We start from the raw sequence: 19,287 nt of genomic DNA, 5'->3' as shown, positions 1-19,287 counted from the left end.
AATACAAACAGCCATTAACAAGAGGCTTCATTAGATCATACTAGTTCCGAAATAGTGAATGCATCTGCTTAGTAATGACAGCAATTTATAATCATATCTTATTGAAATAGAAATTAATATCATTACTCCTGTGGCCTAAACTCTTTCCAATCCTAAATCAGTGCAGGCAATCCTTTGAAAGCCAGACTGCTACGATTACGGTAAAGTAAATTATCATCAAATAATGTCCCCTGACATGAGTATAAAAAAGACAACTTATTATCTATCATCTGCAATAAAGTTCTTCTCATTTTATCTCTCATTTAGCGCGATGCAGTGGTGGGAAACACGCCCCTGACATAAGGCGTCGCCGGGAGGCTCGGGGAAGATGATTGAATTTCATAGCTACTTACAGGCTAATAGGGCCGTACAATGACTACTTACTGTCCTTAAGTGACTGGCTGCTTCTCTGTGGCCGCGGCCCCTTTGAAGCCCTTCTGAGGAGATCTAGAGGATTTAGTCAGTAGCGTGACATGAGGCTGAGCAGTTGAGCAACAGTGCTCCCACCAGCTGACTATTAGAACCAGCTGATCAAAACACAGAGGCTGCAACTATGGGAAGCACCAGTACTCCAGTGGTTGCTCAATGCAAGGCTTTCTCACACTGTAGACTTAGCGCATTTAGTCAGGTTTATGAGGGAAAATATTAGGTTTGAATGACGAAAATGTGTGAGGGGATTTTTAAGCTGATACAGCTGGTGACTGACACTTAACCACAGTTATTCACAAAAATCAATCTTTTTTTTTTTTCCTCCTCAAAAGTGGCATTTTCATGCTTTCTTTTTATAGTGTTTAATAGGCTTATTTCCCCGAATAAATGACAACTGACTTACTTAAAAAAAAAAAATGAAAGAATTAAGGTACTGGTATTGTAATTTGTATTAAATAAGACAGTTAATAAGAAAGTTTTTTTTTTAATGAAAAATAGTTTTATTATTATTATATTTCCAGGCCCTGTTCTTATAATAATGCGCAGATTATAAATAAACTGCTGGATGTGTATTTGTGTGTGTTCTTTTAAAAGGAACTAACTGAACTGGTGAGCGCTTTACACACAGAGGCTGTTTCCATATACAAACCACCTTGTCCTCATCATGCTGTTCCACTTACACTCTTGGAAGACCAAACTATATATGCATGTGCACACATACGCACACGCACAACTAACCACATGCACATGTTCACTTGCTCTTAACTAATTCATTCAGGAACACTTTGGTTTGGGTTTCAACACCAAAACCTCTGTACCTTTGATTGAGAAATGTGTCTGACTGCAATTATATGGGAGGGGAGGGTGAGGGCAGGGATGGATAGGGAGAGGAAACGTGCTACAGTGGTTTTATAGCTTGATGGCGTGACATTTTTCTCCACTTTTTTTTTTTTGCCAAAAATGCCTTCCATTTTTTCCAGAAGAGGGGCATAGTGTTGACAGAACAGGAAAAGGGGGCACACTGAAATCGAAGTAACAGCAGGGAAAATGGGAAGAAAATGGACGGACAATGGGGCTGAAGTGGCTGAGACTGTCAAAGCTGCGCTTTTGTTCAGTAAATTTGAAAATAACTGCAATGCCAAAGAAAATTTTAGATAGATTTGGAACTGATGATGATGATCACCACAGGAATAACAGCCACTTAAAAAAAAAAAAAAATTACAGAAAATTGTAGGCAAATAGAAACGTTTTTCAAGGGCAAATTTGTGTGTAAGAGGAGAGTAAATGCAGTTAATAGTGGGACTTTACACTAAATCCATTTGATGCTTTGTGTGCGTGGTACTGTAGCATATGTGCTGGTTACTGACCTGCAGTATATAGCCCCTAACATAGTCTCGGAGGGTCCAGCCCAGGCCATGCAGGATGTGCAGCACCTCCTCCTGCTTGAGCACGGAGAAAAGGCGGTCGAGAAGTATCTTGAGCCGGACAGGTACCGCCTGGGTGCCGTACAGCATCAGGCTGCTGATGTCAAACACTACATTGGACTGAACGATCTCCACCTGGGTCGGGTGGTAAAGATGCTGGGTGCTGAGTTTGTCCAGAGCTGCATGAGTGACCCAGTGGTGCGGGGGAGGAAGAAAATATACACATACGCACGCACGCACACACACACACACACACACACACACACACACATGCACAGTTAATGACTATCAAGTTTCTCTCTCATCTCAAATCTTTCCTCTTAGGCTACTGCCTAGTCAGCACTAGCTGATAATAACATGTCTATCAGATAAAAGCAATGGCATTAATGTTATTATCTGCCATTCTTTCCATTTAATCTATAATGTCTGGCTCTTTCACATTTACGCTGCCCTTGCACCTTTTATTTTTATTTGCCTCTTTTGTCTTGATGTCGGCCCCAGCTCCACCAGGTTTCACCTTTAACCTTAACACCTTTTGGCTTATTTATTTACCAACTTATTTATTATAATCAAATAATTTCAAAGGCTTTATGTACAGCATGATGAAAGCCTGGAGTCAGAAGTGAAGGAGTCAAAGTGACATGGCTAAATGGTTTGGGCTCATATCATAGGGGCTAAAGTGGCAATATAGCATTTCAAGTCTTTGCTGGCTTGAGTTGAAATTCCCTCACTTTTTCTGCCTTTACAGTGTTGGACATTTAAAGACAATAAGAAGTGAGAGGGACCTAATTAAGTTAGAGGGTATTCTGTTTCTTTAAATATGTATATTCATAAATGTTCATTTAAAATCTAAAAGTCTTCCAAATAACATTTTAAATTGACATTATATGCTGATTTTTTGACATATTACAGAAAATAGCAGGCTACATGAATGTTGGTATTAAATAATAATAATAATAATATATCTACATTCTAATGTATGCAAAGAAAAACATACATTACATCTATATTTAAACAAAAAAACATGGTGAGAAGCTCTGAGTCTACATGCAACCCCAGCAAATTTCACCAGTAACCTACAATACCCCAAAGGCAAAGGGTTCCTCTCTGTCACTGCAGCTCATAAAGGTTAAAAATCAGTGCGAGTTACAGTATAGGTTTATCAATGCTCCCACTGTCGCAGCCTCAGTCACCTCTTCCAGCTCCCTGTCTGGGTGACACCTGGTGAACTCTTTATCTCTTCCCCTCTTTCTCAGTCCCTCTCTCTTTCCTTACTTCATACATTTCTCTCCCCCTTTCTCCCTCCCTTCTTTTCCTGCCTGTCTGGGTGACACCTGGTTGGGTCTCTCTCTGATCCTGGGACGTTTTTTGGGGTTTTTTTCCTGCTGACGAGGGCTTTGCCTGACAACACAGCACAGCCAGACACGAACATAATAAAAAATGAAGAACTACTTGTCAGAGTCCCTGCCAATGCCGACATGAAATGAAAAGTGGGGGAGAGGAGAGATGGGTGCTTGACAGTTCAGAGGGAGAGATTAAAAAATAGTCAATGGGGTCCTGTGCGATCTGCTGAAGGGCCCGTGGCCTGCGCTTCTGCGGACGCGAGCCAAACAGGTGTTTTCTTTTATCTCTCCCCCCCCCCTCCTTCTCTTTGTACTTTCTTGCCTCCTCTCCCTTTTTTCTTTTACCCGCTTGAAAAACTCATAAGGTGTGGTCTCTTGCTTCTCTATCTCTCTTGTGGTTGTAGTTTTTTCTTTATTTTTTTGATCTAAGATGCAAAAAACAAGACTTTGAAAGCAATAGAAAAACACAGAAGCAAACAAGAGCAGCAAAGTTACTTTTACGGTGGGAAATTAACAAAAAAAAAAAAAGATTTTAGTATATTTGCAACTACAGAAAGACTGCAGTAAACAGAAAATGGATGGAGGAATTACATCATATTGGTTGTACTATGATAACTTCTATATAAAGAATCCAGCTGTGTAGGTAATCTAGAGCAGGATAAGGTCGTTTTATAAAGATCTTAAAGTATGATTCTATTCATTAGATCAAAAACTGATTTCGCAAGACACAGAAGCAACCCTAATGATGTTATTTTCTCACCATGAGCTACCCAGCCATGTTTGCACTGGTCACATGTTCGTAGGTGAATCTTCCCTGGCTGGAAACACTCACACGTGCAGTTCACCAGTGTGCAGCGAATGGCCTGTAGAAACACAGAAGATAAAAAGAAATCCGAGTCAATTACAGTTTGGGTAAAAAGGAGCGATAATGAAGCAGGACTTACAGAGAGCAGCTTTCAGCTAACGGCCATGAACAAAAATAAAAAAGCACACAGAATATTAAAAAGACGGCTGCAGGACAGCAAAAAACCTGAAGCTCATCATCCCGTCACCCCAGCCCCTACGTTTCCAACATGACCCAACAAAGGACTTTGCTTCCTGAAAACACAGAAATGTAACTTGTTTTGACTGAGCCTCCGTTACTCAACACTTAAGCTGCACTTAGTCTGACCCCAGAAAGCTTTTAGTAGAGAAAGGTTAAGTGTCCAGACTTGACAAGGCCGACTCAACACACTGTCTGCTGAGGCTTAACCTCTTCATAAAAAAAAAAATAAAATAATAATAACACATTCTGGTAAATTTTAAAGGCCTTCGCTTGATACTGTAAGATGTGTCTGATTGCTCAAACAATTGAAAAGACTGTTCGGTATATAAAAAGTGTATAGTTTACAAAGAAATCTGTACAAATGAATACAGCTTCATCACCCAGAAGAGCGCAGCAGCTGCAAGCCGTAAATGTCACACTGATACGGAGAAGCAAGAAGAGAGGAAACGGAGAGTGAGGAGACAAAAAAGAAATTAGAAATATGAATCTTTAATAAGAATTGGCAGCCTTGTGCTTGTCAGATTTTTTTACATTATCCAGATGAAATGATGAATAAAGAACACCAACCTAAACTGTCTGAAGGGAATCTGTAGGAGGATCAGGGCAACAAAAATGCTTATGGAAAAAAAAAAAAAAATCCAAAGTTTTCTATGTTTTTAATCAAATGTGTATTTCTTAACTTAATGCAATATTGGCTGCTGTGCACAAGTTTGACTTGGGCTCTTGGGAAAATTTGAACTATGACTTCCTAACCCATTAGCCAGTCACTGTTTATGATGGTGATGCATAAAAAACAAACAAACAATAATAATAATGATCATGATCAGTCTATAGTATATACTACAAGTGGAGACCAGAAAGCTTCTGGTGTCAAAAATCTTCTCCCTTCCCCACAGATTCTGCACAGTTCATGTTTGCAGAGTTTACAAGTTAATTTAAAGAGGATAAAATATTTTATATTCAGTGCTGCAGCGAGTCTGTGCTGAAATGCCAAAGACATTTTTTCTTGTGTTCATTCTTTAGAGTAAAAAAAAAAAGAAAAAAGAAAAATCTGTAATTAAAAGTATTACAAAGAAAATATTTCATGTTTGGAGGGTACAAAGGGACTGCCGTGTGTTCCTGCGTACTGGGAATTTCAAATGATGCAGTTGTTGTCAGACTTTAACTTGTCAGATTAAAATGTAGACATACCTGTGGGTGTCTGTCAGAGACAAAAAAAAAAAGAAAAAAAAAAAAGAGGAAGGCAATATAAAATAACTGCTTGTTCATACACCAAGCTTTACTTATCAGCACACTAAACTTTATGAATTTACTGTCTGTGCTGAATGTGTTATCGGAGCCTGTCTCACTGTAATTTTTACAAGGTAATGTTGGGACAGTTCTGCGACACAGTCGTGCAAACGAAGGGTCGTAGGTTGGAGTCCATGTCTGCGCCTGCAACCTATATTTCACAATATCAGAAACAATCTACGCTTTGAGATAGAAGAGGATTAGAGACACAGCTCAGCCTTCGCAGCGCACAGCTGAGGTCAGTGCACTGGCCGCAAAGACAGAATGCTTCTGCTCTTTGCTGCGTGAAAGTAACATTTACCTCGTCTGCGGATTAGACCAATATCCTGCAATTCAAGATATAAAACTCGCCTCACTCACAATCAACTAAGGGACCATAAAATCTTGCTTGCCCTAAGGTGTTGTAAACCAGATTAGTTGCTGGAGGTGTCAAAATGAACACGGGCTAATCCAAGATTAAACACAAAATTACACCACTTCTAACCATGTCACCTCACAGTTTGACACCAAATGAGACAGGAGACAGAGATTATTTGACTTCACACCATTTTTAAGCTCTCCAGGTGCAGGGATGGCAATCCTCACAGTGTGAGAGGATTACACGCCATGTGTCAGTTAAAGCGCAAGTTAAGCACCGAGCTGACGTTCTAATCCAGAGCAGCGAGCATTAAATGAGTTCAGTGTGCCTTTCCTCAAGGATACATGCTAACCAGACACGGGAGCTCATAAACATTCAGAGGTAGTTAGGGTCAAATGCATGACCTTTCAGAGACAAGACAGACACACAAAAAAAGTTGAAATTCTTAAATTGTTTTCCTTTTTCATAAAATTTATTTCTTCAGCTACAGCGCGTTTAATGTAACATCTGTGCTCCTGGAGACATTAATGCTTTTTTTTTTTTTTTTTTTTTTAAAAACCTTCCAAATCAAATTCCTGTGTTGTCAAAATGTAACTTACCTGCGACCTAGCCTACTGCTAATGCTACTTTCAGCTGCTCCCTTATTCACAAGGGGTTGACACAGCGGGCATCTCCACGTGTTTGATTTGATAGACTTTTTATGCCGGATGCCTGGCACAACCCCAAAGGGATCCGTGCCTTCTCCCAGGACCTTCTTTGTGTTAGGTGAATGTGCAAACCGCTACACTATTGAGCCACCTAGTCTACAGGACTTGTAAAATACCTAAATCTGTGGTTAAAGGTGATATTATGGGTGGCATTAAACCAACATTTTAAAGTGAAGAAAAGTGCTAATGAAGTGCTCTCTTACTATAAAAGTCAAACCCAACCAATTCAGAACTAAAAGAATTTGATCAATGGCGACTTAATAAGCAACAGCCTTGATGATTGATTGAATCATTTTACGAGAAAAGAAAATGAAGGAAATTCACAGGTTTTAGCTTTTGAAGTTTGAATTATTGCTTTTAGTAGACTGTACAGATAAAATAAGCAATACTTTACACAGTAACAACTTCAATATTTTGAATATGCTTGACTATTTTATAAGCAAAATCGAGCAGATCATTTCACAGTTTTGGCTCTGTTATGTACTTTTTTTTTTATATGTGAATTGTGCATTAGCTTATTCTTCTTTGCCACAGAAGAGTTTCCTGTATACAGTACGTAACTCTCCTCACAAAATCTAATTTAGAGCAGCCAAATTTAGCACAGTGATGTCACACAGCACGGGCCTTTTTCTAATTACCTCTCTGTGCGGCAGCGGTAACAGCAGAAGATGGAAACAAACAAATGGAAATATCAAATGCACCTCTGCTGTTTACGAGTTGGGGTCTGACAGCTGACAAGATAGTTAAGGGGCGTCTAATACGGCAATTAGAGCGTGCCACTGTCTGCAGGGCTGCTGCTGTGACAAGGCGCCCTCTAATCACTGACTTATTACGCTGGCTAGCAGCACCTCTCATATCTGGCCCATTAAGCAGACAACAGCATTAAGAAGCATTAAAGCAGCAAGCCCCCTCAACTCAGGAGGCAGTGATGGGAGAAAAGGGAAGGGAGGGGACGGACGGTGCCTGTTATTTCTTGGTATTAATTTGTGCATTGTTATGCGTTCAGTTTGGAACATGTAAGAGAAGAGCAACAGGGGAAGTGTTTGTCATGACTGCATCAAAGCTGATCGTGCACAATGAGATAAAAGATTAGAGAGAGAGGCAGCAGACGGATGTGTCAAAGATGGCCATCAAAAACAAGATCAAGATGTGAGTTGGTCTGCGCGCATGGCTTGTCAGAGGAAACAAGAAAGATAAAATCATCAGGCTTCTTGTGATACTCACATACTCAAAACTCTGCTCGTGTGGATCGGAGTTGTATTTGACCGTGTTTTAACCTGTGTCTGGCCCGGGCTGGGTCAGGGACAAGATTGGGCGCAGATCCCACCGCTACACTCGCATATATTTGTCACAGCAGGCCGGGGGAGGAGGCTGTGTTATCTGAGGCCCGGCCAGATACACAACATTAGTCACTGTGCTAGTGTCTCGCCAGGGTTTCCTCTTTGGCTCGCAACTAAAGATGACGACGGTGAGCAAAAGGACAGAGGAGTATGTGTTAGGCTTCATAAATCACAAGAAAACGTAGCAACTAAACAGTAAAGCGAAGAAAATTCGACAACGCTGCAGCAAATTGAACCCGAAACAACAGTCAACACTCTCTCCCAGCTGTCGTGTTACCGCTCTGGTCAACAACTTAACCTAGTTGCAATCAAAATGTATCATTTTCAGCCCCTATCTGGCTCAAGTGTGTGTCTCTCACTGCTGGGTTTTGTTTAGCTCGAGGCTTGATGTTTCATGGATGTTTTGCTTGGCTCACAGTCCCTGTCCCAGCCCAATTGTATAAACACTGACAGTCGGCAATGGCCAGCATCAGACTGGGGAGGACTCTCAATTAAAAGGCTGTTAGTGGGACAGCTGGACTGAAGAACTGCAGGAAAGGGGAGCTGCTGAACAAGATGGCTTCATTTTGGACTTAGTTTAGATAATCAGTCCAACACTAAACCGAGCAACATATGTAGAGTCGACAAAGGCACTCATTTGGTCCTATGAAACTAAAGAACTGAGGGTGATCCTAAACTAATATCCTCTACAACTGTCTTCCTACCCTGTCATATTTGAAGGTTGACATTGTAACTATATGCCACCAAAAAATAAATAAATAAAAATAACACACTAAAACACCAGTTGCCTAGCCTGTTTCAGCCTCTCTATATCCTCTCTAGACTTCGCACAACGAGGCCAGCACAGACAGCTGCTGGATGCTAGGCGGGTATTGTTCGTCCTACTTTAATTGAAACCTTTATCATGTTCAACACGCAGCCACAGACCACATTTCTTGTTTGGTGAGTTAAGCAAAGCCGAGATTTAAATGAAAACCCTGTGCGTACTTGCGCATCATGTGTGCATGTGTGTAAGTCTTTGCAGCAGCAGCTTGAGATTTAAATTTGTCTCTGCTTAGGGTCACTGTAAAACACTGGGAGCATCTTGTCCTCTCTTCCACCCACAAGATATTATCTCATCCATGAGTTAGCTGCTGAAATGCTGTCAATTTCCTGCCAGAAATGTGCAGCCAACATGTGTAGGAAAAGAGGCACAGCAGCTTTGCGTGTCATAAAATGGGCCCTAACTCCGCCAGATAGATCGGGACTTCACAATGTCCATATTGGAAACAGGTGACAAATAAAGCACGCCGAATAAAGAAAGTCTTTGTAGTCAGATGCAGCATGCCACAAAATACAGGGGAGCAAATGCCTCGTGCCAGGGCTAATCTTTGCTTGTTTGATTTTGTACATTGGATTTGACTTGAAACAGAGTGTTCTTGCTTTACAAAGTGGTAAAAAGTAAACAATAATTAATCACTTGTGCATTAGCTTCAGTTTCAAACACTTATACTAAACTGTAGTTCACAGGATAGAGAGTGTTTTCCACAGAAATCCCCACAGTGTAAGGCTCATCCTCTGTGTCAGCTCTGGTTTTGAGCCCAGCGGCTGGCAGTCACAGAGCCAGAGGTCCCTGTCCTTTGTGCAGCTGTGCGTCTGGGCTTTGACACGGGGCAGAGGGACCAGAACTATGCTAATAGGAACCAAATGGGGCGTGAGTCCCCGGTGGATTACAGAAGGAGAAGAGAAGCATGTGTTTTCGTGTATTCATGTGGAGATCTGGGACCCCGTTCTTTTCTTCCTTTCCATTTTCCCCCTCTCTCTCAGTCAAACAAATAGAGGCAGCCATGTCTGTTGTTTGCACGCACTCTCAGCTAATGACTTGACACATTTTTTTTTTTATTGTCAATCAGTTGGTGTATCCCTAACCTGTTAAAATAAATACAAAAAGCTAATATAATGTTTGGATTTAGCCCTTTTCGAAGGCATCTTTGTGACACACTGTAAACTCCTTAGTCTGGAGTTCAAAAGGGCCAAATTCGAAAAAAAGGTTTGGAAATGAAGTGAGCAAAGGAAAATAAACATTTAACAAAGACAAGTGAAAATGTTGTCTATGAAAATGAAAATCTGAAATATGCATTTCAGATGTTCAGCAGCGCCTCTCACTCCAGCTACACTTTGCTTTCACCTGCTTTTTTCTGCAACAAAATCTATCTTGCTGCAGCAGCGTTAGAGCTGTGGGTCCAAAGGAGGAAAATATAAGTGTGGTTAAGCTTTCAAAAAAACCTAATGTGCTTGTAGTGACAGACGTCAATCCGTCCAGTTTCAGCTTTGATCAGAGATTCCTTCACCTACACTGACACAACCCCCCCGTGATTCCTTCAGAGTCAAGCACGCACCCAGTGGACTGAAATTTGCGCTTCCAACATTCCTGCTTCCTATGTAGTTTGACACAGTCACAGAAATGAAATCTCCGCACGATGAGCACCACCCCAGAATTTTCAAATCAGATCAATGATGAAACTTTCCGTCTGACTCACTTGCATGATAAATAGCCACGCATGTACTTCTGGACAGTTGCGCTTGTTTATAAAGTGGACGAAGGACCCAGCTGGCTTTGATATTGTGAAACACAGAGGAAGAGGGAGCATAATATAGCTATACTGGACCAGAAACACAAGCCTGTGATCTCACTATGATATGCCATGCTCTCAGACAGTGCAACCTATAAAGATGGAGAAATGCACCACATGGTTAACACAGGACTACACTATCAGTTCAAATACCTAAGCATCAAGGGAGAAGCAGTTTCTCCCATCTTTTGTGTAGACAGCAGGTCCATGCAGAGGCCCCCTAGTCCAGGCCGCTGGCCCCTCTCAGCTCTCCTCAAAGCAATTCCCCTGCTAGAGATCAAACCACCTGCCCAGTGACAGACCTTTGGGTCCACAGACACGAGGCCAGGTTCAAAGAAGAGGTGCAAGGGGAAGCAGGGATGGAGCTAGAGAAGGAATGGAAAGTTCGGAAAAAAAAGTGAGATAGCAAGGGAGCAGGGGGTGGTATTGGGGGTGGAGGAAGCAGGGGGTTCTCAGGCAAGGTAGTGTATAGGAAAGGTGGAGAAGGAAGAGAAAGCTAATGAAGGGAGGTAGGTAGGTTTTTAAAATGTGGTGCAAAAGATGCTAAAATTCCCAAAAGAGACAGCTTTTGGAGTTTTTCTCTTTTTTTTATCTTACGTGATTAACTGAAATACTGTATTAATGTTAATATTCAGCTCAAAAGCAAAACAGAATAAAGCTGCAAATAGCAGCTGTTTCTTTAATACAACCCAAAGATGTTAGCACAGGAAATACCAGCCAACCTTTATATTATTACAGACATATCTCAATACATGTACAGCATTCCAATATATATACTGTATAAAAATTTTTTTAAAAATGTAGTTATGGTGCATATTTTCACTTTAAATGAAGAATTTTATTTGAAGCCTTTTTTCTATCATTATTATTATTCAACCACAAAATGTCCAACCTTGTAGATGTGTCGCTTTTCAGTAGCAAATTATGAGTGAACTTTATGAAAAATGTCTGTTCAGCTTTACTTTGATTTGATGATTATTGGATGTTTATATCTTCTATTAGCAGTGACTGAAAATATCCAGCATCAGTTGCACTTTGGTAACTCTTTCTTTTTAAACAAGCAGTTATAATGTAACCTAAACTGTTTATTCACATTCTGCTGCTCGGCTGCTATTTCAGTAATAAAATAAAAGGCCAGATATGACTTGACAACTTATTAGTCTTTCCACTTTTTTTAGGCCCACCCTTCCCCATCACTGGCCATTGTGAGCTCAGGAAAGGGAAGCAAATAAAGAGGCCATTGTCGTCAATATATTCTAGATGTGCTCCGACCTTGAGCCTATCAGAGGGAGCGACAAACGGCTGATAAGGACAACTCCCTGTCAGACTTGACACCTGCACTTGCTGGCCCACTGATTGCCCTTCGTCGAATGCAACTATCACAGTGACGGCCTGCAATGCAACACTGCATTCCTGTCTGGAGACTTGAGCAAGTGATGTGACCACACAGTGCGACCAGACACACGTTTGGGTGGGAGAGGGGAATTTAAAAAAAAAAAAAAAAAAAAAGGCGAGAGAAAACAACAAGGTGTCGAAGGAAAGCGGAGTGAAAAGACAGGAGGAGTGTTGGAGTTGGTGAAAACAGAGAAAGAGGGGAGAGATATGACCAACAAGGGTTGCTCTTTGTTTCTTTTCCCATCAACCCCCAAACACAAACAGAAAGCATTAGTCAGAACGCAGACATATTGCTGACCCCTCTCTGTGAGGGGACATCTCCATGGTGATTACTGGTTGGTGTGGGCGACAGGACACACACGGTGCAGGCCCGACAGCAGCGTGACGACAGGAGGCCGGCGCAGCAGAGACTATCCCCAAATTGACATTTAGTCATCACACCAGTGTAGAGGGTGAGACTCTAGCGCTACCTCCATTCCTACCTCTTGAACTGCACTCACACAAGCGCCCACACATTCTCCCACATTCCCTCTCATGCAACCCTGTGTACACTCACGCACTAACACACGCACACACGCACGCACGCACGCAGTGAATTCCCCTACTCAAACTCGATCCCAGCCAGAAAAATCTTGGAAGAGCTCCTAGATTTAATCTTGCCAATAGCTTTTTATTTTCTTTGACCATTTTTAATGTAAAAAAGCATGTACTAATTGTGTGTAAGCAATCTGCAAATTATGTATATGTTTTTGTCAACTGAACTGAACACTACTGTAGACCGAATGGCTGGTTTTCAAGACACACGACTGGGCAATAATATTTGTTTCTTTCCTCGGAGTTTTGTTCAAACAGTGTGTCAGCAGTGGTGGTTTACTTGTAAACACCTGGGCCTGCACACCCAACAGCTGTGGAAATACAAACTATGTATAAGCTATGCAGAACGAGAGATAATTGCATTATGCTGATTATTTACAAAGACTTAAATCTAGAATTCCAGCTAATAAACAGAAAAATCAATTAATGGTATTTACAGATTTGTCCTTTTTACCTCAGCCAGCATAGCCAGAAGACTGCTCCCAATTCAGTTTTGTAGTTCCCTTTTTAGATACGACACTCCAAGAAGAAGCTGAAACTTCCATGAGTACATGCAGTCTCAAATGACACAAAGAAATGGGACACAAGACAGAGATACAGACAGTGAGGGGAGGGAGAGAGTATTTGACCAATAGCTACATCAGTGCAGTGACAGAAGTGTCACTCCCAGAGCCACACAGCGAGGGAGAGAAGCAAGGAGTGTCTCTGCAACGGGACAGCGAAAGAGGGAGGGAGACGGCAGACCAAAGGAAAGTCCATCTGGGTGTTATCAGTCTTACAAAGTTCACAGATAGAGGGGCTGAAGTGGAGGCCAGACACTGTTCCAGAGTCTTGGGTCACAAAGAAGACAGAGAGCTCAAACAGGTGGAACGGGAGGGAGGAAAGGAAAGAAAATAAGGAAGACAGCAAGAGGAAGAGACTCATAATTGCACGAGAAGAGCAGAGCCAAGCCTTGGTGATTGCCATCCTACAATCGACCTGACCAAATTGCGCGTTCCCTCTCAGGACACTCAAAGTCCGCTTCATCTGGTGAAAGCCCGAATCCTTATTTCTGCAATTATAAAGCTATTGACTAATTCGACATATGTTAGCGTGTCTTCCAGCCCTTGAGTGCTGGTGTGCCATTGAGTCATTAACTTTGACAAATTGTGACAGACTTTTTTATTGCCACCCAATCATGAGAAACAAGACTGTGGCAGAGGAGTTAATGAGCGGCATGTTTCTCCTCTTCCCTCCCCCTCTCCACCGCCACCACCTTGCATTCGCTTTCCTCTCCTCTCAGATTCCAGCACCCCCAAATCCCCCTCGCCCCTCCATATTTATAATTTTACCACATCCTAACAATAACACGGCCGGTACTCAGCACAAAACACGCGGGCCCTGGCCTAATGAATCTCATGCCTTTACTGCGGTAAAATGGCCAGTAAGTATTACCAGCTGCGACACTCTCGCTCTCATTCTCTCCCTCATTCTCTCTCCCCTTGGCAGTGGCATTGAGCTTGGGAGAGCAGGGGTGATGGGGGGAGTCTTGGTGGGGGAGACCATGCAGACACATCTGAGTGCAGCTGGACCAGGGAGAGAGAAGCTGGGGGAGAGGAGGATGAGGAAGAGGAGGAGGAGGAGGAGAAGAGTGCGTGTCGGGGTGGGGTGGGGTGGGAGAAAGACCACAAGTCTCCGTGTTTCCAGCTGCCTTTCTCAGGGGCTCGGTTTTCTCTCCTTCCTCTTGGTTTTTCGCAAGGCCCTTCTGGTCCCAGCTTACTTGAAAAATCACAAACACACACGCACATAGACACACAGACATGCACACACGCCCTGATCCACCTCCCCTCCATCCCTCACATTCAGCCATCTTTGTTTGGACAGGGCTCAGGAGTTCCAGAAAAGCTCTCTCAGATGTGCTGAAGTAAGGGAAAAACAAAACAAACTGACCCTCTCTCTCTCTCACACACACACACACACACACACACACACGCGCACACACACACACACACGCGCACACACACACACACACACTCACACACACACACACTCAAAATTTATGTGAGTGCACAACAAGTACTTTACACTCACACATAATACTGTGTAACAGGAGAAGTTCACACACACACACACACACACACACACACACACACACACACACACACACACACACACACACACACACACACACACACACAGACACACACTGCCACACTCACATACATGAACAATTTCACTTGTGAGAAGAGCCAAAATACCAGCTTCAACCAGAGAACAAATTTGCAAAGAGAAGAAAAAAAAAATCAGAATATATTTTGCTTCATTGAGGTAGACAGTATACCACTGAAGGCATGCATTCTTTTACACTGTGTGTGTATGTGTGTGTGTGTCTGTGCGTGTGCGTGTGTGTGTCCCAATCCAGGATCACATCACAAGGGCAGGGCTGAAGCAAACCTTGACATGTGTTACCTCTTTGTAATATTGACTTTGTTATAGCTATACGAGTGGGAGAGTCGAGCCAAGAGCCCAGGCCTTGCAGTAGTGGGGCCCTCCGAGTTCACTTAAAAACAAACACCCGGACAAGCGTGAAAATAGAAAACAAAGTATCCACAATAACAATTTTAAGAAACCATATTCAAATAGACTGTAGAACGTCCCTCACTCCTGCTGTTGACTCTTTACATTTTCACTCTCTAAATTAAGAATATTATTTGTCTGATCCTATTTCTGGAGCGTGTTGCTTACAGAGCCTTTGGATCTGGAAACCGAGACAGCCTTGGCCTGGCTTCATCTCTGAACATGTGTACTGGACCAAGTGTAAAAGTCAAAAATCCGCTTTATCTATAGCCTCGACTCTCTTTATTATTCAATACCAAACTGCTCGTAGGCTTACACAGATGCACTGTGAAAATCAGTTTGTCTTTTTAAAATCTGAACACGAACATTTAGCAGTGCAACATGGTATTGAATTTTTTTTTTCCTTGTGGAAACTAAAGCTGACACATCTTGCTTTAGACGACAAACAAGAAAACAAGTTGCAAGAAGCGCGCGCACACGCTTTTTTATTTGAATGCTGTGCAGAAATAAAAGATTGATTATCATTTTCTTGTTCCTGCGAGTGTGAATCCCAGCTTGTCTCTTTCCCCAGTGATGACTGCTTATACATTTGAATAATGAAGGCAAGTCATTTAAATATTCCCTCTGTATTAAAAAAAAATGATGTTTTTACACGATGCAGCAATATTAGCCATGTTAATTGGGCTCTTTGGACTTTCCCAATAGAAGGCCTAAATTAATTACTTATGTCGACAAAATGTCAGACACGGTGATCTAATAACTACAACTGTTTCCAGCAGCGTTGTATTCAGTGTGTGTCTTTTTGTCTTTGCCGTACGTATTTGCGCAATTGTGAGCGAACTTCAAAAAACTCAGAGCGTCCAGTTGCCTGAGTTGGGGCTAATGAACGAGACGGGAACAAAATGCTTTGACATCCTCTCCATGTTTCATCGGTGGCTCTTGAGAGTCCTTCTCCAATATTCATCCCCTCTTCTCATCCTAATCAGCCACTGCGGTATTGACTGTTTGTGCTTGCAAAATGACTTGTGCTACCGTGTGCGTGTGTCTGTACCATGGAAACACACCCACACACATTATTTTTATTTTCAAACATGCTAATCTATGGTCCACTTTGGAATAAAACTTGTAAGACAGATGTATATGTTTGTGTGTGAGTGTGTGTGTGATATGTGTGATGTGTTCATTAGTGTGTACGCCACACTGCAGGGGGCTTTGAAGTTAAGACTTTTTTTTTTTTCTTTTCTATTTTTTTAGCTTTCGGCTGTTTTTCAGTCTTGAAGAAAAACGGTATCAGCGCATTTTCCTCAAGTACGAATAAACATTAGACTTTGGGAAAGAAGGCGATGGGGAGACATTAAGAGCATCAGTGAATGTGAGATGATCAGGTGGCATGTGTGTATTCTGTGTGTGTGTGTGTGTGCACGCACTTGTATTAGTGCACACACACACACACACACACACACACACACACACACACACACACACACACACACACACACAGACGTACGTGTGAGAGCTAACAGAGAGGCCTGCTGATGCCATGTTTCAGACGACCCCTTGAAGTGGAAATGAGCTTCCTCGGTCTTATAACTAGTCCGTTCTCACAAAGTCAGCAAACTCTGCCACCCCTCCAAAGAAACGCAGACTCCTCCCCGCCCAGCCCTGTGGTCAGCTTTGCAGGGATGAATCCTGTGTCAGCCCTCAGAAACAGAAACAGTTCCATCTTCCTGGATCTGCCTTTGTTTAAATGGAGGAAAGTCAGGTGAAAGAGCCCCGCTCCAGCTGATACAGTTTCTGTCGTCTTCTTAATACTCACACATGTTGACCTAACGTTCGCTTGAAATCTGCACACAGAATTTGCCGTATCGTTGCTTCCTTGCACCATCTTACAATACATTCTAAGTGTTATTCATACATCATATTGATATAAAATGTCAGAATTATTAGCATGTAATAGGAATAGCTCATTTTTTTTTCAAATTCTCAATTTGTTTTAACTAAATTAAAATGACTCTAAAATCACTCCATCATTTATTTCCATTTTAGCTGCAATAACTAGTAAATGTTTGTAATTTTTCAGTTATTCACATATAGCCAAGTATTATATTTTGTTGACAGATTTCTTTAGACGAACAGTTTCAATCTCTTTTCTAGGCTTAGTTCGTTTATTTTAAAGAACTCAGCAGCAGTAGTTATTGATGATCAGTTTCATTTGTCTTAAAATAGTTTCCTCGATTTCATTTACACTGTGTGCATATGCACATTTTTCTCTATTTCTCTCATTATTATTATTATTATTATGCAGTGTGTATTCATGCAGCTGGTTTGCTATAGATGCATGCTGGTGTTTGAACCTGTGCGAGCACCTAAGGGTCCATCCCCAGCCGTCCTCGGAGCAGAGAGCGACAGCTGTACAGTGATGCCGTAGCGATAGGCATCATTGGCTTGCTAGAGACTAATTGGTCCACAGCGCTCCTCTGAGTGGCCTCGCTAATTAATTAGAAAGGCAGTGGAGCTGAAATTTTTAATCAGGACACCAGGCTCTCCAGCAAGCAGGAAAAAAAAAAGACACATCACCTCATCATTCCATGTAATCCACCTGACAGCGATCGCCCGTGTTGTACTATGAAGAGTGTTGTGTGTTTAGGTATTCATATAATCTGACCAGGGAATACAGAATACATGTATTACAGGGCTTCTTAAATCATTTTAATTTGTTTCAGAAATTATGTGTCTCCTAATAGAGTATGCATGACTCGTGTTTGGTTTGGACCCTGGAGGACGGCGTTGAGGTGGTGGGTTCCTCCGAGTGTTTGTGTTCCACGTGCGCGTATCATGATTTCTACTTTTAAATCATGTAAAAGACGTGTTTTATTTATAAGAGAAAAAATACAGATTATATGCTGCGTATATTACTACAAAAAGGAGCATGGATTTGTGAGAATCTCTAGTTTCCAGAAACACAGGTTGTTTTGTTTTGGGTTTTTTTTTTTTTTTTTTTTTGCTTTTCCAAATTCCCTTTTCACTATATAAGCAAAAATATTATCTTTACTTTCCCCCTTTTACTTATCCAATTAAAAGCAGTCATTCAAACCAAAACGTCTCATCATAGAGAAAAAAACCAGGAATGGGAAGCTTGTTAAAAAAAAGGAGGGGGGAGTGGGGTTATATTTCTCTTGAAAAGGGAAAAGCTGAAACTAAGGCACAGTGATTTTCACCACTCTGGGTGTCCCAGAGCACAGCACACCGCAATGATTTGTGGTAAAGGGCCTGAGACTGGAGGGTATCGAGCAGGGACAAAAAGACTGAGTAACACCGGTCAGCCACTTCACACAGAAGGGAAGGAAAACAGCACGTGCTAATCATCTACTGGGATCAGCTGCTGGGATGACAAACTTGCACCCCTAACTGGAGTTGCAGAAAGATAATTGTAGTGTTTGGATGCTGAGCAGGAAATTATCATCTGTTTTACTGGGAGATAACAAACCTCTTCTAATAGAATAAATACATTTTAATAAACAGTGTCGGTACACTTACACTGTACAAAATGGCATTTACACTTGGCAGAAAAGTTTTGGAAAAACACACACACACACACACACTCACACATACCTTCACCTCAGGTAGTGACATTAAGTTTGCGTGTGCCGTAATCTCTGTGAGTGCCTTGGCTTTGCTCGGCACTAATCAACCAGCTCTTATCAGCCTGTTGCTTTGGCCAAAATAAACACACGCCGCCTTTTATTGCTTTGTTTTCACAGGTCATTAGGGGAAGGAGAGAAGACGCATTGATTAGTTTTCCAGACCACTGGATTATTGTTGTGTTATGACTATCATCATTAAGTTTCATTAAGGCTGTGGTTGTTCTTGTTTCCAGAAAATGAAGACGCTGCAGGAAAGGTGAGTTGGCTCGAGGGCAGACAGCATGCCACACAAAGAGTTAAGGCAAGTTTAAAAAAAAAAAAAAAAAAAAAAAGCACTTTGCGTGAGACGCCTGTTTGAGGCAGTGAGTTTTCAACTGCAGTTTTCTGATAAGACTGAACTCTGACCTCCTTTTCACTCGTGAAACTGGATTTAAAAGAATCACTCTGATCCTATCTGTCATATTTTTCAGGCTACTCTAAAGCAGAACCACATTCCGCGTTATTTGAAGTG

General features: G+C 41.8%; 1 protein-coding gene across 1 annotated transcript in view; it reads right to left on the bottom strand.

Annotated features, from left to right (window-relative positions):
- Positions 1-428: 428 nt before the first annotated feature.
- bnc2 (basonuclin zinc finger protein 2) overlaps positions 429-19,287 on the bottom strand; it is a 52,219-nt gene continuing 33,360 nt past the window's right edge. Inside the window, exons 3-5 of the mRNA XM_030743808.1 lie at positions 3,996-4,098; positions 1,836-2,071; positions 429-566 (exon numbers count right to left, since the gene is read on the bottom strand). Coding sequence (XP_030599668.1) covers positions 429-566; positions 1,836-2,071; positions 3,996-4,098 — 477 coding nt within the window. The remainder of the gene's footprint in view (positions 567-1,835; positions 2,072-3,995; positions 4,099-19,287) is intronic.

The sequence above is a fragment of the Archocentrus centrarchus genome, chromosome 1 (genome assembly GCF_007364275.1).
Source record: "Archocentrus centrarchus isolate MPI-CPG fArcCen1 chromosome 1, fArcCen1, whole genome shotgun sequence".
Classification (NCBI taxonomy): domain Eukaryota; kingdom Metazoa; phylum Chordata; class Actinopteri; order Cichliformes; family Cichlidae; genus Archocentrus; species Archocentrus centrarchus.
Note: the sequence above shows the minus strand (reverse complement) of the source record. Positions and strands in the feature narration are given on the sequence as shown.